Source organism: Mauremys mutica, chromosome 5, assembly GCF_020497125.1.
Source record: "Mauremys mutica isolate MM-2020 ecotype Southern chromosome 5, ASM2049712v1, whole genome shotgun sequence".
In the NCBI taxonomy this organism is placed as follows: Eukaryota; Metazoa; Chordata; order Testudines; family Geoemydidae; genus Mauremys; species Mauremys mutica.
The window spans coordinates 98,677,393-98,696,830 of NC_059076.1; the positions used below are offsets into that span (position 1 = coordinate 98,677,393).

Sequence of the window (19,438 nt, forward strand, 5' to 3'; positions counted from 1 at the left end):
ACACACTTGGTGTTTCAAAAGGGCTAATTTCCTAAAGATGAAGACGATTACGAGCAAAATTGATGAGAACTTCTTTAAGAAGAGTTTGTTATATTGCCAAAAAGTCATGATTCCACAATCAGGAAAGAGTCCACCTTTCGCTCAAGTCCATCTGGTTCAGTGGCAAAGTGAAGGACGCAATTAGAAATAAAAAACTCAATATATAACGAATGGCAAAGGGAGGAAAGAGACAGCAATCAATATAAATCAGAAGTTATGAAGTGCAGAAAATTGATAAGGGAAGCTGAAAACATCAGGGACAAACCCGTGGTCAGCAGCACTAAGGACAATGAGACTTTAAAGTATTAGGAATGAAAGAAATCTCAGCAATGGTATTGGCCCATTATTGATGGAGACGATACAACTGTTGATGATGCAGAAAAGGCAGACTTCTAAATATAAAACAAAAATATTTATTGAAGAAAGCAAGTTATTGTACTCACATCATGAGGATGTGAAAGGGCAATTAGTAACAGAGAATTATGTTAGACTAAATCCACTAGTATAAACATTTATAAGTCAGCAGGCCCAAATGACTTGCATTCAAATTTCTCCAAGAGTTGGCTGAAGAGATCTCTGGCCCACTGATGTTAATTTATAATAAGACTTGGAATACCAGGGAAATTCCAGAAGACTAGAAAAGTACTAATGTTGTGTCAATATTCAAAAAGGCAAATGGGGTAACACAATTATATGCTGATTTGTCTGACATCAATCCCAGGCAATATAATAATAAAGTTGATACAGTATTTGACTGATCAAGAATTAAAGGCTAAGAATATAATTAACACCAGTCAATGTGGTTTTATGAAAAATGAATCTTGTAAAAAAAAATACCTGATTTCATTCTCTGAGGAGATTAACAGTTTGGGTGATAAAGGTAACTGCACAGATGTACAATGCTTAGACTTTTATAAAGTGTTTGACTTAGTACCACATGACATTCTGATTAAATAAATAAGTGGTAAATAATGTTGAGGACAGGGCATTCATACAGAGTTATCTGGATTGCTTGGTAACCTGAGCCCATTCAAACAAAACACATTTTAATATAGCCCACTGCAAAGCTATAAATCTAGGAACAAGTAACACAGACCATAGCTACAGAATGGGGGTCTGTACCATGGAAAGCAGTGACTCTGAACATGACTTTGGGGTCATAGTGGACAAGCAACTCAACAGCTCTCAGTGCGATGCTGCGACAAAAAGGACTAATGCAATTTTTGGATGTATAAACAGGGAGTAGTGAGTACTAGTAGGCAGGTGATTTTACCTCTGCCTATGACATTGGTGAGACCAATACTGGAATACTGCAGACAGTTATGGTGTCAATATTTTAAAAAGGATGATGAGGGCCTCAAGTAGGTAGAGGATGCACAAAAACAATTTGAGGGCTGGAGAAAATACCCTTACAGTAAGAGACTTAAAGAGTTCAATCAAGATGAAGATGGAGAGTTGGTAGCTTGATTAGTGTATAAGCACCTTTACGGGGAGGAAAATACTGAGTACTAAAGGGCTCTTTAAACTAAAGCAAAAAAAAAACAATGGCTGGAAGCTGAAACCAGACAAATTAATATTAGAAATTAGTCCCCTTTTAAAAAAAAACATTAAAACAAAAAACCCAACAGTGAGGGTAATTAACTACTAGAATAAACTACTGTACCAAAAGAAGGGGTAGATTCTCCATCTCTTGAAGTCTTCAAATTGAGACTGAATGCCTTTCTGTAAGATACATGTTAGTCAAACAAATTTGGTTTACTGCAGGAGCCACTGGGTGACAGTTAGTAGCCTGTGATATACAGGTAGTCAGTCTAGATGAACTAATGATCCCTTCAGACATAGAACTCTGAGTAATTACAAGGGAGGAAAGAAGAAGGAGGAGAGAGAGAGAGAGAGAGAGAGAGAGAGAGAGAGAAAGAAAGTGGGGCAGTTGCCAGTGAGCTGTTCGCAGAAGAATAAGCTAAAAGAGACACAAACTGGCCCTGTGAAGGGTGTCTGAAGCAGTCGAGCCCTCCTACGCTTCCAGGGGATAGTAAGTCTTGGGGAAGAAAGATATAGGTGTGGACTGTTTATTGTGTTAAAAACCTTTTTCTGCTATGCTTTGCAGTGTTCTTACTGATAAAATTAAACAATATTTTGTTTTAAGAAACCTCTCTTTTCATCATATTAACCACTAGCTACAGCTCCCAAAGGTAAGACTTAGAGGTGCTGAGTCCTGCGAGACCGGCTGAGAAATCACAATTGGTTCACAGAGACCCAGCCTAAGAATGGGGGAAATTGCAGGATTCCATCTCAGGACAGGTAAAGCCAAGAGGTTTAATATTTAATGTGGGGAGGGTACAATCTGAGAGACCAGAAAGGGGTCAAAGGTGCTGCTAGCTCTGCAACTGCCACACAACTGATTTTTAACTGTACTGTTAAAACATCCTCCACCACTCATATTAACGTGTGGTTAACAAATGTTTTACAGAGTTAGTACCTGACGCTTGAATTTTCAGACAGGACCTTAGAAAGGGGGAGATGTGTTGTAAGTAGGGTTCCCAGATCTCTCTGATAGTGATTTTCAACCTGTGATCTGCAGACTCCTGGGAGTCCACAGACTATGATTAAGATTTCCAGTGGGGTCTTTTTAGGGGTCCACAAATGAAAAAAGGTTGAAAACCACTGCTCTGTGATTACAACAACCTTCACGGGGCATATTATTCAAATTTGTTGCTTGCAACCCAAATGATACAGCCCTGTACTACAGGAGTACTTGAAATTGAAACTGACTCATTTATTTTTGTTGACCAAAACTGACAGTAATACATAAAGATGAACACCATAAATATTCCAGCTACTGATACACAGAGAAAAATAGCCATGGGTAAAGGATATTGAAAGCAAGGGTCAGCTTCTATTTTATTAAAAATTAAAGGGATTAAAGTACCAGAGTTTTAAGATAGATACTGAAAGAGCAAGGAAATACGACTTTGCAGTATGTGACTAAATTTATTTGTATCCCTTTCCTTCAAAATTCTTGTGCTGACTGCTGTAGTTAATAGTATAGTGCACCACAAAACACATTTGAAGGCTTTATTTCAGCTAAGCTTGAATTCTCCTGTTTGTCAATTCAGTCAATAACATTTTTAGCACAGGAAACCAAACCAAGTTTCTGTCAAAACCCTGATCCTGCCATATTGAGGCTGAAAAATCAATGCAAGAGGTGTATCTCTGCTCCTTTGTTTCCAATTACTTAATTTGGCTTAAAATGCCCTTGAACTATTTTTCCTCAGACAAATACTAGTTTCCTGCTTTTTGATCTGCTTGATAAGAGACTTTTATATCATGAAGATCCTCATCTTACCTAACGACAGGGTCACTCTCCAGTAACTCAGTAAGTCGCTGTAATTGCTCAGGATTAATGGATCGTCCCAGCAATGCTTCTGTATTGGTGTAGATGAGAAAAGCTGATACAGCTCCCAACAAAGTTCCCACACCTAGAGATCCCAGGCTGTCATAGTAAGGGTTGCCTACACACACACACAAAAGTTGAAAATAATTTAACAGAATACTTCTAAAAGTGTAAAAACAAAACCTTTGTAATACGGAAAAGCAGACAATACGTTATCTCTACACAGGAATTACTGTTTCTTTAGAGTACGTACTGGGAACCCTGCCTTTATTTCTGGTTAAGAAAATAAAATTGAAAAAAGAAAATAAAGAAAAGAGAATATTTAAAATAAAATCTTTCCTGTCCTAGGTCCTGGAAGCCCCATGCCCTCCCCTTATGACTTATGAATTTGTAGACTATTTTGTTAGGCGCTCAGATTCCCGGGCACGGGCGTCATGCAAGTAAAAATACCATCATCATAACCAAAATCTTGACCCACTTTCTGTGCTATGTGATAAGTAAAGCCTTCAACAGAGCAAATATCAAGTTAGCAGTAAGGTCCATCAGTTTGATGGAGAAGAGGGAGAAAAACATTACTCAATCTTTTTATAAAAACAGGAATCTTTCTTATTTGCCTTAAAACATGAAAGTAATATAAAACAGACAGCAGCAGAAATCCATCCTGGAATGCATTACAGTACTTACATAATGAGCACGTTATACATTTATTTATATTCATTTTTCCCGTCTACAACATTGCATATTTTTACATCGTATCCTAAATATAAAGTATCAGAAAACATTTTATAGAAGAGTCAAAGATGAAGTAAAGCAAATAAAGCTGTGAGGCAAGTAATTAGTGAAGATCTATAAAGAAAGGTGCCATGTTTATCCAGTTCTTACTAGGTCAATTACAAAAAACCAACACCCTTTAACGGGCAAATAACCCTCATCTCACCGCTATCAAGTCTCTCTGATTCTTGCATGGTGGGGAAGCGAGAGCTACAATGCAGAGAATGCACACACTCCTTAACACAGCTTCGTTCTCCAGCCCTTGTGTGGGACCACAAAATCTGTTATACGGATCATTCTATTTTCCTCACCTACTTTGGCAGATGGGGAGTATTTGGGCTACCGTGCATCTTTGGGGCTAAAGTCATAACTTCAAAGCTACATCCTGGGGGAAGGGAATAGGATTTCCTCCCTTAACCTTCCCTTCATGCAGAGTAAAACAGTGCACAGCCCAGTAACAAGGCTGTGCGTGGCTTCCTAGGATGTGAGTTTATGTAACCAGACTAGAGAGAAAGTGATTTACATATTTGACTATGATAGATTCTCTTTTCAGAAAAAGATTCAACTACAACTTGGGTTAACTTGAATCCAGTTAAAAGGAAATGACCCATCATACAAACTTTAAAGTCTGCAAGTGATCCCACTGGCTTCAATGCAACCACTGGAGTAAGTAAGAGTGTGAATGACTCAAGCCCTCATGTCTCCAGAACAGGAAGGCCTATCCATACGATCCTTCAATAGCATTATTAGAATTGTTTCAAGCTATAATCTCAACAATAACGGTGGTTTGAAAAAAGGCATTCAAATATCTCCTAATTTCAAATATCTTCAACTCAATATACTTGAAATCAGATTAGAGAGTAATATACAACTGTGGAAGCTCACCGCAGTAAAAGCTTCCTCCAAAAAATCTGCAAAGGGGCAGAGAGATTTTCATTAAAATATACTGCTAGAAAATCACTCAGATTCATCAGTTCTGACAGATTTTAATGCAAGCTTTTTTAAAGCAATATGAAATGTAATTGAATGTCATCAAAGAGACAAACAGCATTATTGCAGGATGTATGTATGCAGAGTGATGCCACCAAGATTATAAACTGAAGCTTACGTAGTGCTATCATTAAGGCTACGATTATGTCACCGAGGTGGCGGAAGTTCACAGAATCCATGACTTCTGCAAATTCCGTGACACCGGAGGCCCCCACAGCTGACCAGCCGTCCTGTAGTGTGAAAAACTGCTGACTGAATGTGCTACTTAGGGTGTACTGAGCATGCTCATACGAACTAAGCATGCTCAGTAACATCTACTGAAGCCAGCAGTGGGGGATCCCTGTAGCAGCCTAGCCTCCACAGTCAATCCCCACAACTGACTGGCCGCCGGCAGGGACCCACGAGTGCCCCAGCTGCCACTGCTGGTAGGGGCCTCCTCCCCCCGCTGCTCTGCCACCGCAAGCAGCTGGTCCCCTCCCTCCCCCGCCGCAGGCAGAAGGATCCCAGAGCTGCTCAGCGATCGCTGGAAGGGGCCCCCCACAGCTCCCCAGCTGCCGCCAGTGGTGGCAGAGGGACCCCCCGCAACTGACCGGCCACCACTGCTGGCAGGGACCCCTGAGCTGCCCAGCCACTTCCGCCAGAAGCAGAGGGACCCCAGAGCTGCTCAGCGGCTACGAGCAGCTGCCCTCCCCACAGCTCCCAGACATCTCTGGCCATGGCAGAGGGACCCTGGAACTGCTCAGTGGCTGCTGGAAGGGGTCCCCGACAACTCCCCAACCAGCAGTGGTGGGGGACACCCCCCCGATCCAGCTCTGCAGGGCAATGGGGACCCTGCAGCTCTCAGCTGCTGCTGGCGAGGGAGGGACAGAGTGCTGGACCCTCCTCCTTCCCCATTTTGTCATGAATGTATTTAGTAAAAGTCATGGACAGATCACAGGCAAAAAAACAAAACAAAAAAAATCACAAGCTGTGACCTGTCCCTGACTTTTACTAAAAATATCCATGACAAAATCATAGCCTTAGTTATCATACACCAGTCATATATCATACAATGGTGTAGTTTATAAATGACTAATCAACGGATTAAAAAATGTAAAATGGTTGACGTCAAAAGTGAAATTTTTCTTTTCTTATCAACTGACTTTGTAGAGTTGGAAGATGAGGAGAGTCCCATAATACAAAGGAAAAAGATGCATACATTTAAAGCAATTAACAAAGGAAGTCTAAAGGTATAGTCATACCATGCATACAAAACACAAGGATATTCTCTCAAATCGAGTCAACCTCAATTTAAGATGGAGTTTTACCTGTTAAAGAAGTCAGACCCATGCAAGTAGCAGCTAACGTCACACCCAAAACTGCTGCAGCATCCTCCAACAACACCACATTTGTACTGGGATCACGACTCAGCCTGACTGAATATTTAATAAAAATTACACTAATGTTGAAATCTTAGCTTTGTTACATCATTCATAGAGTTTTGTAAACCATTCTAATTCTAATAATGTAAAAGATTATATATTTATACATATATGTATATGTATATATATAGTTTTTATATATATACATATATTTATACATATATAAAAACTATACTTTATAGCTAACTCTTCTGTAAGTGTACATATAACACAATAAAAACAACAAGGAGCCCTTGTGGCACCTTAGAGGCTAACAAATTTATTTGGGCATAAGCTTTCGTGGGCTAGAACCCACTTCATCAGATGCATGGAGTGAAAAATACAGGAGCAAGTATAAATACATGTAAGGATGGGGATGCAGACTAACACGGCTACCACTCTGAAACATGTAACACAGTGTACACTAATTACGGAAGCTTGTCCAGAAGATGTGTAAAACTAATGGGAAATTTATTCTGAGAAATGCAACAACTTTAGTACTCAAGTGTCTAAGTAGTATTAAAGGCAATAGGTTTTCACCCAATTTGTAAAATATACTTGTTACTAGCATTCATAATCATAAGACTCATGTAAAACAAGAGAAACCGGTAATTATACTGGTTTTTATTTGTATGCAAACTCAGGTAACAAATCCTCTTTTAAATAACGAACACATACCATACTGATATAAAGAGACATACCATATTGATAAAATGATAGACCCTTGGCCCGGGCACTCCTTCGAATTTCATTTATAGCAACAAGAAGGGTAGCTGAAATAAAAGTAATATTGTTGCTGAAAATGGTTAGAGGCAAAGTGACCAACTTTCTACTATAGGAAGTGGGGGAGAAACTCTTGCTCATATCATAGCAAACTAATTACAGTGCTCCTACCAGCCATACCAGCAACAAATTTCTTTAGTGGATCAGACCCATAAAGTGTAAGGATAAACAAGTTTTACACAGAGTACAATAACTTCTTCTTACAAATACAATGAAAATTGTAATATTCTGTATTTAAAGATTTTTTTTCATGTTTCAAATGTGAGAAAGTATAAATATTTCAAGAATTCTAATCTTGAAGCTACATAGCACATAATACCCCAAAACAATAGTTCTATTAAATAAAACATCAATATACTATTACATGTGATGGCCAGAAAACTTTCCTGGTGACAATCAGTATTGTGAGCAGTGGCAATTCATAAAGAGAAGCCCTACCCATGCACTCTTCTCCACATACAAGCCAACCCATTGATGAATACTACAGTCACATAATGGCAAAAGGCTTGCTACACACTCTTTCAGATTATGTGCCAGACATTCTTATATGTATTGTTCACATCCTGTAAGATGAATACAGACCTAGAAAATAAATAAATAAAGTGTATATGTATATGTATATATATATATATATATATATACACACACACATATACACACACATATATATACATATACACACACACACACACACACCATGATTCATAGATTCTAGGTCTGGAAGGAACCTCAAGAGGTCGAGTCCAGTCCCCTGCCCTCTTGGCAGGACCAAATACTGTCTAGACCATCCCTGATAGACATTTATCTAACCTACTCTTAAATATCTCCAGAGATAGAGATTCCACAACCTCCCTAGCCAATTTATTCCAGTGTTTAACCACCATGACAGTTAGGAACTTTTTCCTAATGTCCAACCTAAATCTCCCTTGCTGCAGTTTAAACTCACTGCTTCTTGTTCATCTTAGCCTCTAATGATAGAACAAGTTTCCTTCCTCCTCCTTATGACACCCTTTTAGATACCTGAAAACTGCTATCATGTCCCTTCTCAGTCTTCTCTTTCCAAACTAAACAAACCCAATTCTTTCAGCCTTCCTTCATAGGTCATGTTCTCTAGACCTTTAATCATTCTTGTTGCTCTTCTCTGGACCCCCTCTCCAATTTCTCCACATCTTTCTTGAAATGCAGTGTCCAGAACTAGACACAATACTCCAGTTGAGGCCTAACCAGCACAGAGTAGAGCAGAAGAATGACTTCTCGTGTCTTGCTCACAACACACACCTGTTAATGCATCCCAGAATCATGTTTGCTTTTTTTGCAACAGCATCACACAGTTGACTCATTTAGCTTGTGGTCCACTATACCCCCTAGAACCCTTTCTGCCATACTCCTTCCTAGACAGTCTCTTCCCATTCTGTATGTGTGAAATTGATTGTTCCTTCCTAAGTGGAGCACTTTGCATTTGTCTTTATTAAACTTCATCCTGTTTACCTCAGACCATTTCTCCAATTTGTCCAGATCATTTTGAATTATGACCCTATCCTCTGAAGCAGTTGTAATCCCTCCCAGTTTGGTGGTATCTGCAAACTTAATAAGCACACTTTCTATGCCAATATCTAAGTTGTTGATGAAGATATTGAACAGAGCCAGTCCCAAAACAGACCCCTGAGGAATCCCACTTGTTATACCTTTCCAGCTGGATTGGGAACCATTAGTAACTACTCTCTGAGTACAGTTATCCAGCCAGTTATGCACCCGCCTTATAGTAGCCCCATCTAAGTTATATTTGCCTAGTTTATTGATAAGAATATCATGCAAGACGGTATCAAATGCCTTACTAAAGTCTAGGTATACCACATCCACCGCTTCTCCCTTATCCACAAGACTTGTTATCCTATCAAAGAAAGCTATCAGATTGGTTTGACATGATTTGTTCTTTACAAATCCATGCTGGCTATTCCCTATCACCTTATCACCTTCCAAGTGTTTGCAGATGATTATCTTAATTACTTGCTCCATTATCTTCCCTGGCACAGAAGTTAAACTAACTGGTATGGAGTTTCCTGGGTTGTTTTTATTTCCCTTTTTATAGATGGGCACCATATTTGCCCTTTTCCAGTCTTCTGGAATCTCTCCTGTCTCCCATGATTTTCCAAAGATAATAGCTAGAGGCTCAGATACCTCCTCTATTAGCTCCTTGAGTATTCTAGAACGCATTTCATCAGGCCCTGGTGACTTGCAGGCATCTAACTTTTCTAAGTGATTTTTAACTTGTTCTTTTTTTTATTTTATCTTCTAAACCTACCCCCTTCCCATTAGCATTCACCATGTTAGGCATTTCTTCAGACTTCTCGGTGAAGACCAAATCAAAGAAGTCATTAAGCATCTCTGCCGTTTCCAAGTTTCCTGTTACAGTTTCTCCCTCCTCACTTAGCAGTGGGCCTACGCTGTCCTTGGTCTTCCTCTTACTTCTAATGTATTGATTAAAACGTCTTCTTGTTTCCCTTTATTCCTGTAGCTAGTTTGAGCTCATATTGTGCCCTTGCCTTTCTAAGCTTGCCCCTGCATTCCTGTGTTGTTTGCCTATATTCATCCTTTGTAATTGTCCTAGTTTCCATTTTTTATGTGACTCCTTTTTAATTTTTAGATCATGCAAGATCTCATGGTTAAGCCAAGGTGGTCTTTTGCCATTTTCTATCTTTCCTACCCAGCGGAATAGCTTGCTTTTGGGCCCTTAATACTGTCCCTTTGAAATACTGCCACCTCTCCTCAGTTGTTTTTCCCCTCAGTCTTGATTCCCATGGGACCTTACCTATCAGCTCTCTGAGCTTACCAAAATCCACCTTCCTGAAATTCATTGTCTCTATTTTGCTGTACTCCCTTCTACCCTTCCTTAGAATTGTGAACTCTATGATTTCATGATCACTTTCACCCAAGCTGCCTTCTACTTTCAAATTCTCAACGAGTTCCTCTTTATTTGTTAAAATCAAATCTAGAACAGCTTCCCTCCAGTAGCTTTTTCAACCTTCTGAAATAAAAATTTGTCTGCAATGGAGTCCAAGAATTTATTCAATAGTCTGTGCCCCGCTGTGTTATTTTCCCAATATATATCTGGATAGTTGAAGTCCCCCATCACCACCAAATCTTGGCCTTTGGATGATTTTGTTAGTTGTTTAAAAAAAGCCTCATCCACCTCTTCCACCTGGTTAGGTGGCCTGTAGTAGACTCCTAGCATGACATCACCCTTGGTTTTTTTACCCCTTTCAGCCTAATATTAATCTTCTGCTTCAGGCAAAGGAAGGAAACTAAATAGAACACACAAGTAAATTAAAAGCAATGAAAAAGTTTTCCTGGATGTCAAACATCAATGCAATTGTGAATAACAGAGCTCAAATCTTTGCAGTTCTGTAAGCAAAAGCTTAATAAACTATCACCACAGATTGCTGAGCCTGCATTATCAGCTTAAGAATAAAGCAACACAAATATTTCATGATACTGCATACCTCCTTCAGACACCAGTGATCCTGCTAAGATACAATAAGCCTGTAAGTATAAAAAAACTAGTATTTTATTATTTTGAATGTATACAGTTTCACATTTATATAGAACCTTTCATCCCAAAATCTCCATAAGAACTTTACATACAAGAATCACTTTACCCACAACTGCAATGCAGCCATCTCTAGGTGACAGACAGAAGACTGAACAACCAACCAAATTATAATGCACTACCCAGTATAAGGAGAGAGGGAGAAATTTTTGGCTAAGGACACCAGGACAACCCCATAGTCTTAAAAAACGGACTAAATTATCAGTGTCAATGCAAAGCAGAGAGGAAATTGGTTTAAATAACCTCACGCAGATACACTGAGTTCCACCCTACATACTACCTCAGACAACTTGGTTAACCCTACTGGGATTCAAACTTTTTGTTTCAGGGTGTCTAGGTGTTTCAGATACTGAGGTTTCATTACATTAAGCCGTCCCCACCACCCATAGTTAAAAAATCCAATAGAAAAAGATTGACTTACCCAAAGAAGAGATTCCATGGGCTGAGGATGAAGTAAACCCATGATTCCATGATACCAGGAAAGTCCTGCACCCATCATGAAAATGCCGACCCCACTAATTAGGGAGGCAATGTAGCGCATATTTGTGAAGCCATATCTGTGTGAAAACAAAAAGTGGTTTAGTAAAAAATGCCTGCTTTAAAAATATATTCAGATGCTTCATTATAAATGATAAACTAGAGGCTCCTGATAGCTAATTAAAATATAGTTGCTAAAATCAAATTTAATCCGAGAAAATACTGATAGAAAAGGACATCCAGTTTCTTAAAAATTTATATAAAACAACGTAAATGTATGTAATTTAGATTTTTTCTATTCCCTTCTCCACACACAGGCTATTTAGATTTAGTTGTATTACTTTATTATGATGTACCATGGCTATATTAATGAAATTAATTTAATCTTTTTTTTTAAATTCATTCAGGTGTTTAATGAATGGGCTAACATTTACACAGCCTTGCAATGCTGCTTCTAATTGAAATCTTCATGTGTAGTCAGTCTACAGATTTCATTTCCTTTAAATTAATCCCGTAAAACTTAATAGTTCAGCTGACTGCAAATCCCCAATGTTTGCAGGTTTAAATATTTTTGGTAAAATTAAAATGGCATCTTAATAATACATCATTGTGTTAAATGCGACTCCTGATTAGCAGCATTGCAAAAGAGATGATGGTGCAGGTGAAGGGCGTAATTTGAGGGAAAGGGGAAGACTGAGTAGGGAAGGAGATCCTGATAAAAAAAGATCCTATTCTGAGAAGGCTGAATCTGGTAAACCGACATAAATCAGAAGCCTTAGGGCATGGCTACACTTGCAGATGTAGAGTGCTTTGAGTTAAGCCAGCCTTCGTAGAGCGCAGTAGGGAAAGTGCTGCAATCTGTCCACACTGACAGCTGCAAGTGCACTGGTGTCGCCACATTAGCAGCTCTTGCAACGGCCACAGAGAGCAGTGCATTGTGGTAGCTACCCCAGCATGCAAGTGGCTGCAACGTGTTTTTCAAATGGGGGGATGGGGTGGAGTGTGACAGGGTGTGTTGTGTGTATGGGGGGGGAGAGTGGGTCTTGAGGGGGCTGAGAGCATGTCAGCATGCTGTCTTGTAGGTTCAAACAGCAGCAGACCCCTCCTCCCCCCCCGCCACTCTCTCTCTCTCTCTCTCTCACAGCATTCCACAGTAATGGCTGCTGTCAGAAACGGAAGAGGAAGAGGAAAAGGCAGTCTCGTTACTATTGCCCAAATCCTGCCATCCATGCAGGAAAAAATCAGAAGAATGAACAGCATACTGTACAGCTATCTAGTGGAAAAGGTGGTAGGGCCCATAAAAATGCATCTTCCTAATAGCAATGAAAATGAAATACAAGTTTCATAGCTTACAATGTCAAAACAACATGCCAACTCATGACCATTTAGAACTCTTGAAATTTGGTAGGAATTTTTCTTACTATTTCTACTGTAAAACTGGAAGTTATTCATTTCAGTTTAGAAAAAATGAAAACATTGGATATACATACGAGTACCACCATTTTACTTAAAATAATTCAAATTGTCTGGATTAATATGATGGAACAAAAAGGAAAAACTATGGTTTATCTCCTATTCAGAAACAACAAATCCTTTAAATAAAAACAGGGTTGCACACAAGAAATAAAAGCTTTTACGCCCATATAATTATTGAACCAATTATTTATTCAACAAGATAAATTCAATAAAGACAATGGCCTTACGGATGACTAGGGTCTGGTGTCCTTGCAGACTGACTGATGCCCAATGCTAGCAAAGCCTGCATAATGCAAAGGAAAAACACATCTGTAAGAAGTTTTAAAAACCTTGAGACTAGTTCTAACTTGAAAGAATATGATTAAATAAAATTAGATCCAACTTGCTGATTTTTTACATGTAGCATTAGAAACAAAAACACATTAGCTCAGATTATAGTAACTTCACATGAAACATCCACTCCCAGACAGGACAATGTCATCCAAAACTAACTCACCTAAATCTGGTTAGTTCTAGCTGCAAGAAGTTTAAAGCAACAATTTAAACAGAAGTTAAGAACATGTTTAATATAATAGTAGAAATATTTTTGTAGCACTCTCCGCTTGGGTGTAATCAGGAAACAAAGGTTGTTTAATTTAAAAAATAAAATAAAAATCTGTCCAAACAGAAGTTTTATGCATAAACTATAGCAGTAAGTATATACTCATCTCCATTAGGTTTAAGGAAAACTAAAATTAAAATAGCCTACATTTACATTTCAACTTCCTAAGTATACATTTAGTTGCAACAAGTCACCAAATTGGAAACAATAAAAATATACTGTCTGTGCCTACATCTTGAAAAAACGGATTGTCTGAGTTGATACGTTTCTGATAGTTAGTTTAGAATAGATTCAATCTGATAGTGCAGTCTTTTATAAATCCAGGCCCAGCTACTGCAAAGATTTAGGCATGTACTTAACCTTAAGAAAATGCCAGAATTATGGTTACCCAGGTATCCTTGATTTGCCACCCCTTAATATGTATGCATTATGATACTGCCTTCAATTACATTATCACATCCTTTGTTCTACAGGACTAATATTCATTGTACAAGATGGACAATGAGTGAGGCAGAAGGTTGCCTCTCTTGTGTTTAAGGCATTAAACTCAGACTCTAGAGAACCAGATTCTATTCCTGGCTCTTCCTACATAATGCTGGACAAGACTTTTATAACACATACAGACAAAGTGGCCAAATTAAGGTTGTATCAGCATCCTTAATTCTGGTATTTCCTAACTTTTGAGTGCTTAACGTTGCATCCTTAACATTCTTTTAACTTTTTTAGAAATGTAATTTTACTTTATTACTTAGACAACTAGGGGGAAGATGAACTTGAGACTTTCAGCAATAGACAGGCTGAAGAACACAAGTTTGAGGTAGGCTGGGCATGTGATAAAAATGGGAGAAGGATGACCAGCAAAGAAAGCATGAGAAGACAACGATAGCAACAAAGGACATGGAAGACTGATGATACTTCTCTGTTAAGAGAAGTGTGAAGAGAAAAGAACTTGCACTCCAAGACCTACAAACCCATGCCAGAAGGAGTGGCAAAGAACTGTGGGCACCTCTAACCCCATGTAAATGGGAAAAGGAGTCAAGAAGTGAAATGTGATGTGACTTAGACCAAAGGAAAAAAAACAGGCTAAGGTATGAGGAGGAAACATGATCTACTGTCTTCTTCTTTGCCTTTCCCCATTAGTCAGGGTCAGCAATGCTGATCTATAGAGCATGTGTAGGATTCTACCAAATTCATGGCTATGAAAAATGTGCCACAGACTGTGAAATCTGATCTCCCCTGTGAAATCTGGCACCCAGACAGGGGCTTCTACTCTGTGCAGGGCTCCAGCTGCTAGTCCAGACTGAGGATCGGAAGGGATGAGACTTCCTCTCACACTGCAGGGGCTGCTCCCTGGGTGGGTCAGACCCATCTCCAGGAATGTTCCCTGGCTGCAGGAAGCTCCGCAGCTCCAGCTGTCACCCCACCCACACGTGCAGTGGCTGCGGCCCCAGCTGTCAGCCCCACACTGGGGCAACAGACTGCCAGAAAATCCAGATATATGATATAACCCACCCCCTTAATACCCTGCGACCCTCACTTCCATGCTGCTGCTGACATGGCACTAACTTTAGAGCTGGGACCCGGCCAGCAACCTTCCTTTCTGGCTGTCCAGCTCTGAAGACAGCAACCCTGCCAGCAGCAGGGGAGAATTAAGGGTGACAATCCCAGACTCCCCTACAATAGCTTTGCGACCCCCTAACCCTGACCACCTTTTAGGTCAGGACCATCATGGCTACACCACCACAAAATTTCAGATGTAAACATCTGCAAACATTAAACTGACTAATTTTAAAACCCCAGCCTTGAAACTGACCAAAATGGACCATGAATTTGGTATGGCCCTGAGGTGTGCGATTAGCAAAACACTTTTACAAACTAGCTGGCCAGGCCTGATTACTTCAGTTTTCCTTTTCCTAGGTCAGTGGCTCCCAACCTTTCCAGACTACTGTTATATACCTCTTTCAGGAGTCTGATTTGTCTTGCATATGCCCAACGTAGACTTAAGTTAAAAACTACTTGCTTACAAAAAGACACAAAAATACAAAAAAAAAAAAGTGTCACAGCACACTATTATGGCAAAAATGAGAAAGCAAGCAATTTCTAAAGTATCATTCTAAAATAAATCAATTGAAATATAAATATTGTTCTTATATTTCAGTGTATATAGAGCAGTATAAACAAGTCATTGTCTGTATGAAATTTTAGTTTGTACGGACTTTGCTCATGCTTTTTATGAAGCCTGTTGAAAAACTAGGCAAATATCTAGAGTTAATGTGCCCCTGAAGACCTCTGCCTACCCCCAGGAGTGGCTGAGAACCACTGTCCTAGGTGGACTGTCTGTCACAGCTGATGAGCCTCACCTGAGCAGACAGAGGCATAGAGAAGAGAAGCAACTTGCCCGTGGCCACGCAGCAGGTCAGTGGCAGAGCCAGGAATAGAACCCAGGTCTCCTGTATCCTACACTGTATCTTCTCCACTGAACCACACCACCTTGCCTGGTACATGGCCAATGGTATGGGAAATTATTAATTTAGGAAGGAGGAGTAATACTTCTGCATATCTGAAATATAGACAATATAGACAGAAGTATTAGTCCAAACTTCACTAATCAGAAACAAGATAGCAACAGAATCTCCAGTTTCTCTCCATTTCCAAGGTTTTAGCCTAGAGTGTGAGTATGAATTTGTTAATTAATAATTCTGCTATTAGTTCACAAATTCTGTACCAAGTTATGTACATCAAAACAGGATAATATTAAGAGACAAGTTGGCTACAGCAATATAAGGAGAGACTCTTAGGTTCTGAGTAAAAGTACCAAGTAAAGTAATGATAATGTGGTATTCAGAACTCACACTGTTCCTGGAAGGATCACCAACCCAGGGCTGCTTGCTATATGCCCCCATCATTAACTGACAAGGTTATGCCTAAATCACCATGCAATTTGACAAACTATTTAGTTATTCTTTCTTCTTTAAATGAATTCACTTTTATATTGCAGCCAAAAAATATATTCACGTATTACAAAAATTGCATGCCCATACTATAACCAAATGGACCTTTATCATGGATTAGTCATAACAGCATGTTACGGTCTCTAATATGAATGCCTTGCTTTGCAAGGCAGGAATTATTTAGTAATAAGTTAACTGACACTTGAAGGCATGTTCTCCCAGATGTGACAACAGTCTAGGTAAGTAAATTCTTAAACTGATCAGCCTTGGCACTGTTAAAATGGCTGCTGAACTTGTTGAAATCCAAAGCGCTTCTTACTAAGTGTTACCTGCTATTTTACTTTGAAATGAAAAGCATGCAAAACCACAGAAATTAATACAAAAACATCCACTAAAGTGTTAAAAGAGCCAAAACCACTGAAATATGCAACAGCTTAGAGCCAGTCTGTGGCTATGCTAATTCTAAAAATGGAAATGACAAATTAAAAACATCGATGTAAACTAAAAGCCAGAGAGAACCTGAAGGCTCAATTTCTGGTCTCTAGCCTCTCTCTCTCTCTCTAACTTTGTAGCATTATTTTACAAAACATGCTCCAAGAAAGCTTCTCAGAGCAGTATTCTGACTTTCCAATTCACCTCTCAAAACTAAATGCAATGTGCTACTTTCCTTCTATTTGTCATGTGCCCTGTAGTTTTTCACCCTAATCAACCATCACCAGGAGATGGCCACTTGATTTCTGAATTGAGAGCAATCTTCCTATCTGCTACCAACACAACTGTTTCAAGGGTCTGCATTCCTCCTTGGAAGCTAACTACAATCACTTTAACTTAAACAAGGGCAATGGAAGCACTACTCACCTGGTTGCAAGTGTCTGCTAAAGAATGTATAGCTTCTGAAAACATGCTTGCAGAACCCGTGTAAACCCAAGCGAGTAGTTTAAAGAAAAAATTCAACCCATTTCTAAGATTGGAGATAGAAGAAAGCTGAATTAGCAATATTATATGAATATTAACATTCAGTATTTTAAATCATCACAGTGAAATCAGATATTTTGTACAACTACATGTTGCCATCAGCAAATAAGGAAACTAAATTTCACCAAAAGTCAATTTATCAGAAATTAGTACATATAGTGAATGTGTACACATCTTCTGCAATATTTACTAGATTAAAAACATTTTCAATTAAGTGGAGTATATAGGAATCTACAGTTAGGATTTTTGGAAAACATGATTTTTTTTAAAGTAATTGCATATCATAAGCTATACTTTTGAAAGTTGCAATCTTTTTGCTCTCACCTTCTAGACACTGCACAACTACTTCCCAATTTGTAATCATGTCAGACCTTTTAGTCCAGTGGTTTTCAAACTTTTTTTCTGGCAACCCAGTTGAAGAAAACTGTTGATGCCTGCAACCCAACGGAGCTGGGGATGAGGGGTTTGGGAGGGGCTCAGGGCTGAGGCAGAGGGTTGGGGTGTGGGAGTGAGGGCTCTGGGGTGGGATCAGGGATGAGGGGTTTGGGGTGCAGGGAGGCTCCAGGTTTGGGGGGGGGAGGGCTCAGGGCTGGGACAGGGGATTGGGGCACAGGTTTATCTCGGGCGGCTCCCAGTCAACAGCGCAGCGGGGGTGATAAGGCAGGCTTCCTGCCTGTCCTGGCACCACGGACTGTGCTGCACTCTGGAAGCGGCCAGCAGTGGGTCCAGCTCCTAGGTGGAGGCGCACAAGCGGCTTCACACAACTCTTGCCCACAGGCACCACCACCACCCCTCCGCAGCTCCCATTGGCTGGGAGCTGGTGCTCGGGGCATGGTCAGTGCACAGAGCCCCGTGGCCCCCCTGCCTAGGAGCCGGACCTGCTGCTGGCCGCTTCCAGGGTGCAGCGTGATGTCAGAACAGGTAGGAACTAGCCTGCCTTAGCCGGGCAGCAGCAACAACGGGACTTTTAACGGCCAGGTCAGCGGTGCTGACCAGAGTTTCCATGACCCGGTGCCTTAGGTTCCACGACCCAGTACTGGGTCGCGACCCGCAGTTTGAAAACTACTGTTTTAATCCATCCTTGCCACCCTTGGCACAAGCCTCAGCAATCTCTCTTTCTTTCTCCCACTTAGATTTTTGTGCCTTCTTGTACAAAGCCCCCCTTCAATCTCAGTGTGCCAGTCTCATTTTACTTAAGTTCCTTCCAAGATACAAAGGGGTGGTTGGGAGAGAAAGAATCATTACATTAGGAAGAAAAAATTAAATGAACTCCTTCCCTTTGAGCGTCCCAGTGTGCTGTGTCTTTCTAAACATGCTTTCTAGATTACAAGATCTCTAGGGCAAGCACCATGTTGATATTTGTGTCTTCTCTGGGCCAGAGTGCAGCTCTTAATAATAAATAGTAGTATAATCATTGGCAAGTCTATTTCTAAAATACAAGTTTCTTTCTAAAACATATTATTTAGTTCATCCACTAGCTGTTGGAGACACTGGGTAAAATTCTACGCTCTGTGTTATACAGACAATCAGACTAGAGGGTCATAACTAGGGTGACCAGATGTCCCAATTTTATAGGGACAGTCCCGATTTTGGGGTCTTTTTCTTAATAGGTTCCTATTACCCCCCACCCACTGTCCCGATTTTTCACATTTGCTGTCTGGTCACCCTAGTCATAACAGTCCCTTCTAGTGTTACAACTTCTTAAAACAGATTAATAAATAACCCAGAGTCACAGAGGAAACCTGTAGCAACAGTGAAAAGAATTAAGTTCTCCTGGCTCCCAGTCCTTTGTTTAATTACAAGCCTGTTCTTCCTATCCATAGTGCAACATAGGTTTAGCACTAATGAGCAATGCAAACAAATTGCTGTAGGAATTATGACCACATTTTCCTGACTTCTTGTAGCAATGTAATTTTTTCCATTTAAAGAAAAAAGGAGCCAATCTGTTTATCTGAAGATGTAGTAAAGCTGTGG

The 19,438-nt window shown here is 39.9% G+C and overlaps 1 protein-coding gene across 2 annotated transcripts in view; it reads right to left on the reverse strand.

Moving 5' to 3' along the window:
• Positions 1-19,438, reverse strand: part of SLC30A9 (solute carrier family 30 member 9) — a 64,688-nt gene that overhangs the window by 19,967 nt on the left and 25,283 nt on the right. For both annotated transcript variants that reach the window (XM_045019402.1, XR_006579871.1), the window contains exons 9-15: positions 17,348-17,450; positions 13,165-13,220; positions 11,406-11,541; positions 10,878-10,917; positions 7,296-7,367; positions 6,502-6,609; positions 3,386-3,551 (exon numbers count right to left, since the gene is read on the reverse strand). In XM_045019402.1, the coding sequence (XP_044875337.1) occupies positions 3,386-3,551; positions 6,502-6,609; positions 7,296-7,367; positions 10,878-10,917; positions 11,406-11,541; positions 13,165-13,220; positions 17,348-17,450 (681 nt within the window). The remainder of the gene's footprint in view (positions 1-3,385; positions 3,552-6,501; positions 6,610-7,295; positions 7,368-10,877; positions 10,918-11,405; positions 11,542-13,164; positions 13,221-17,347; positions 17,451-19,438) is intronic.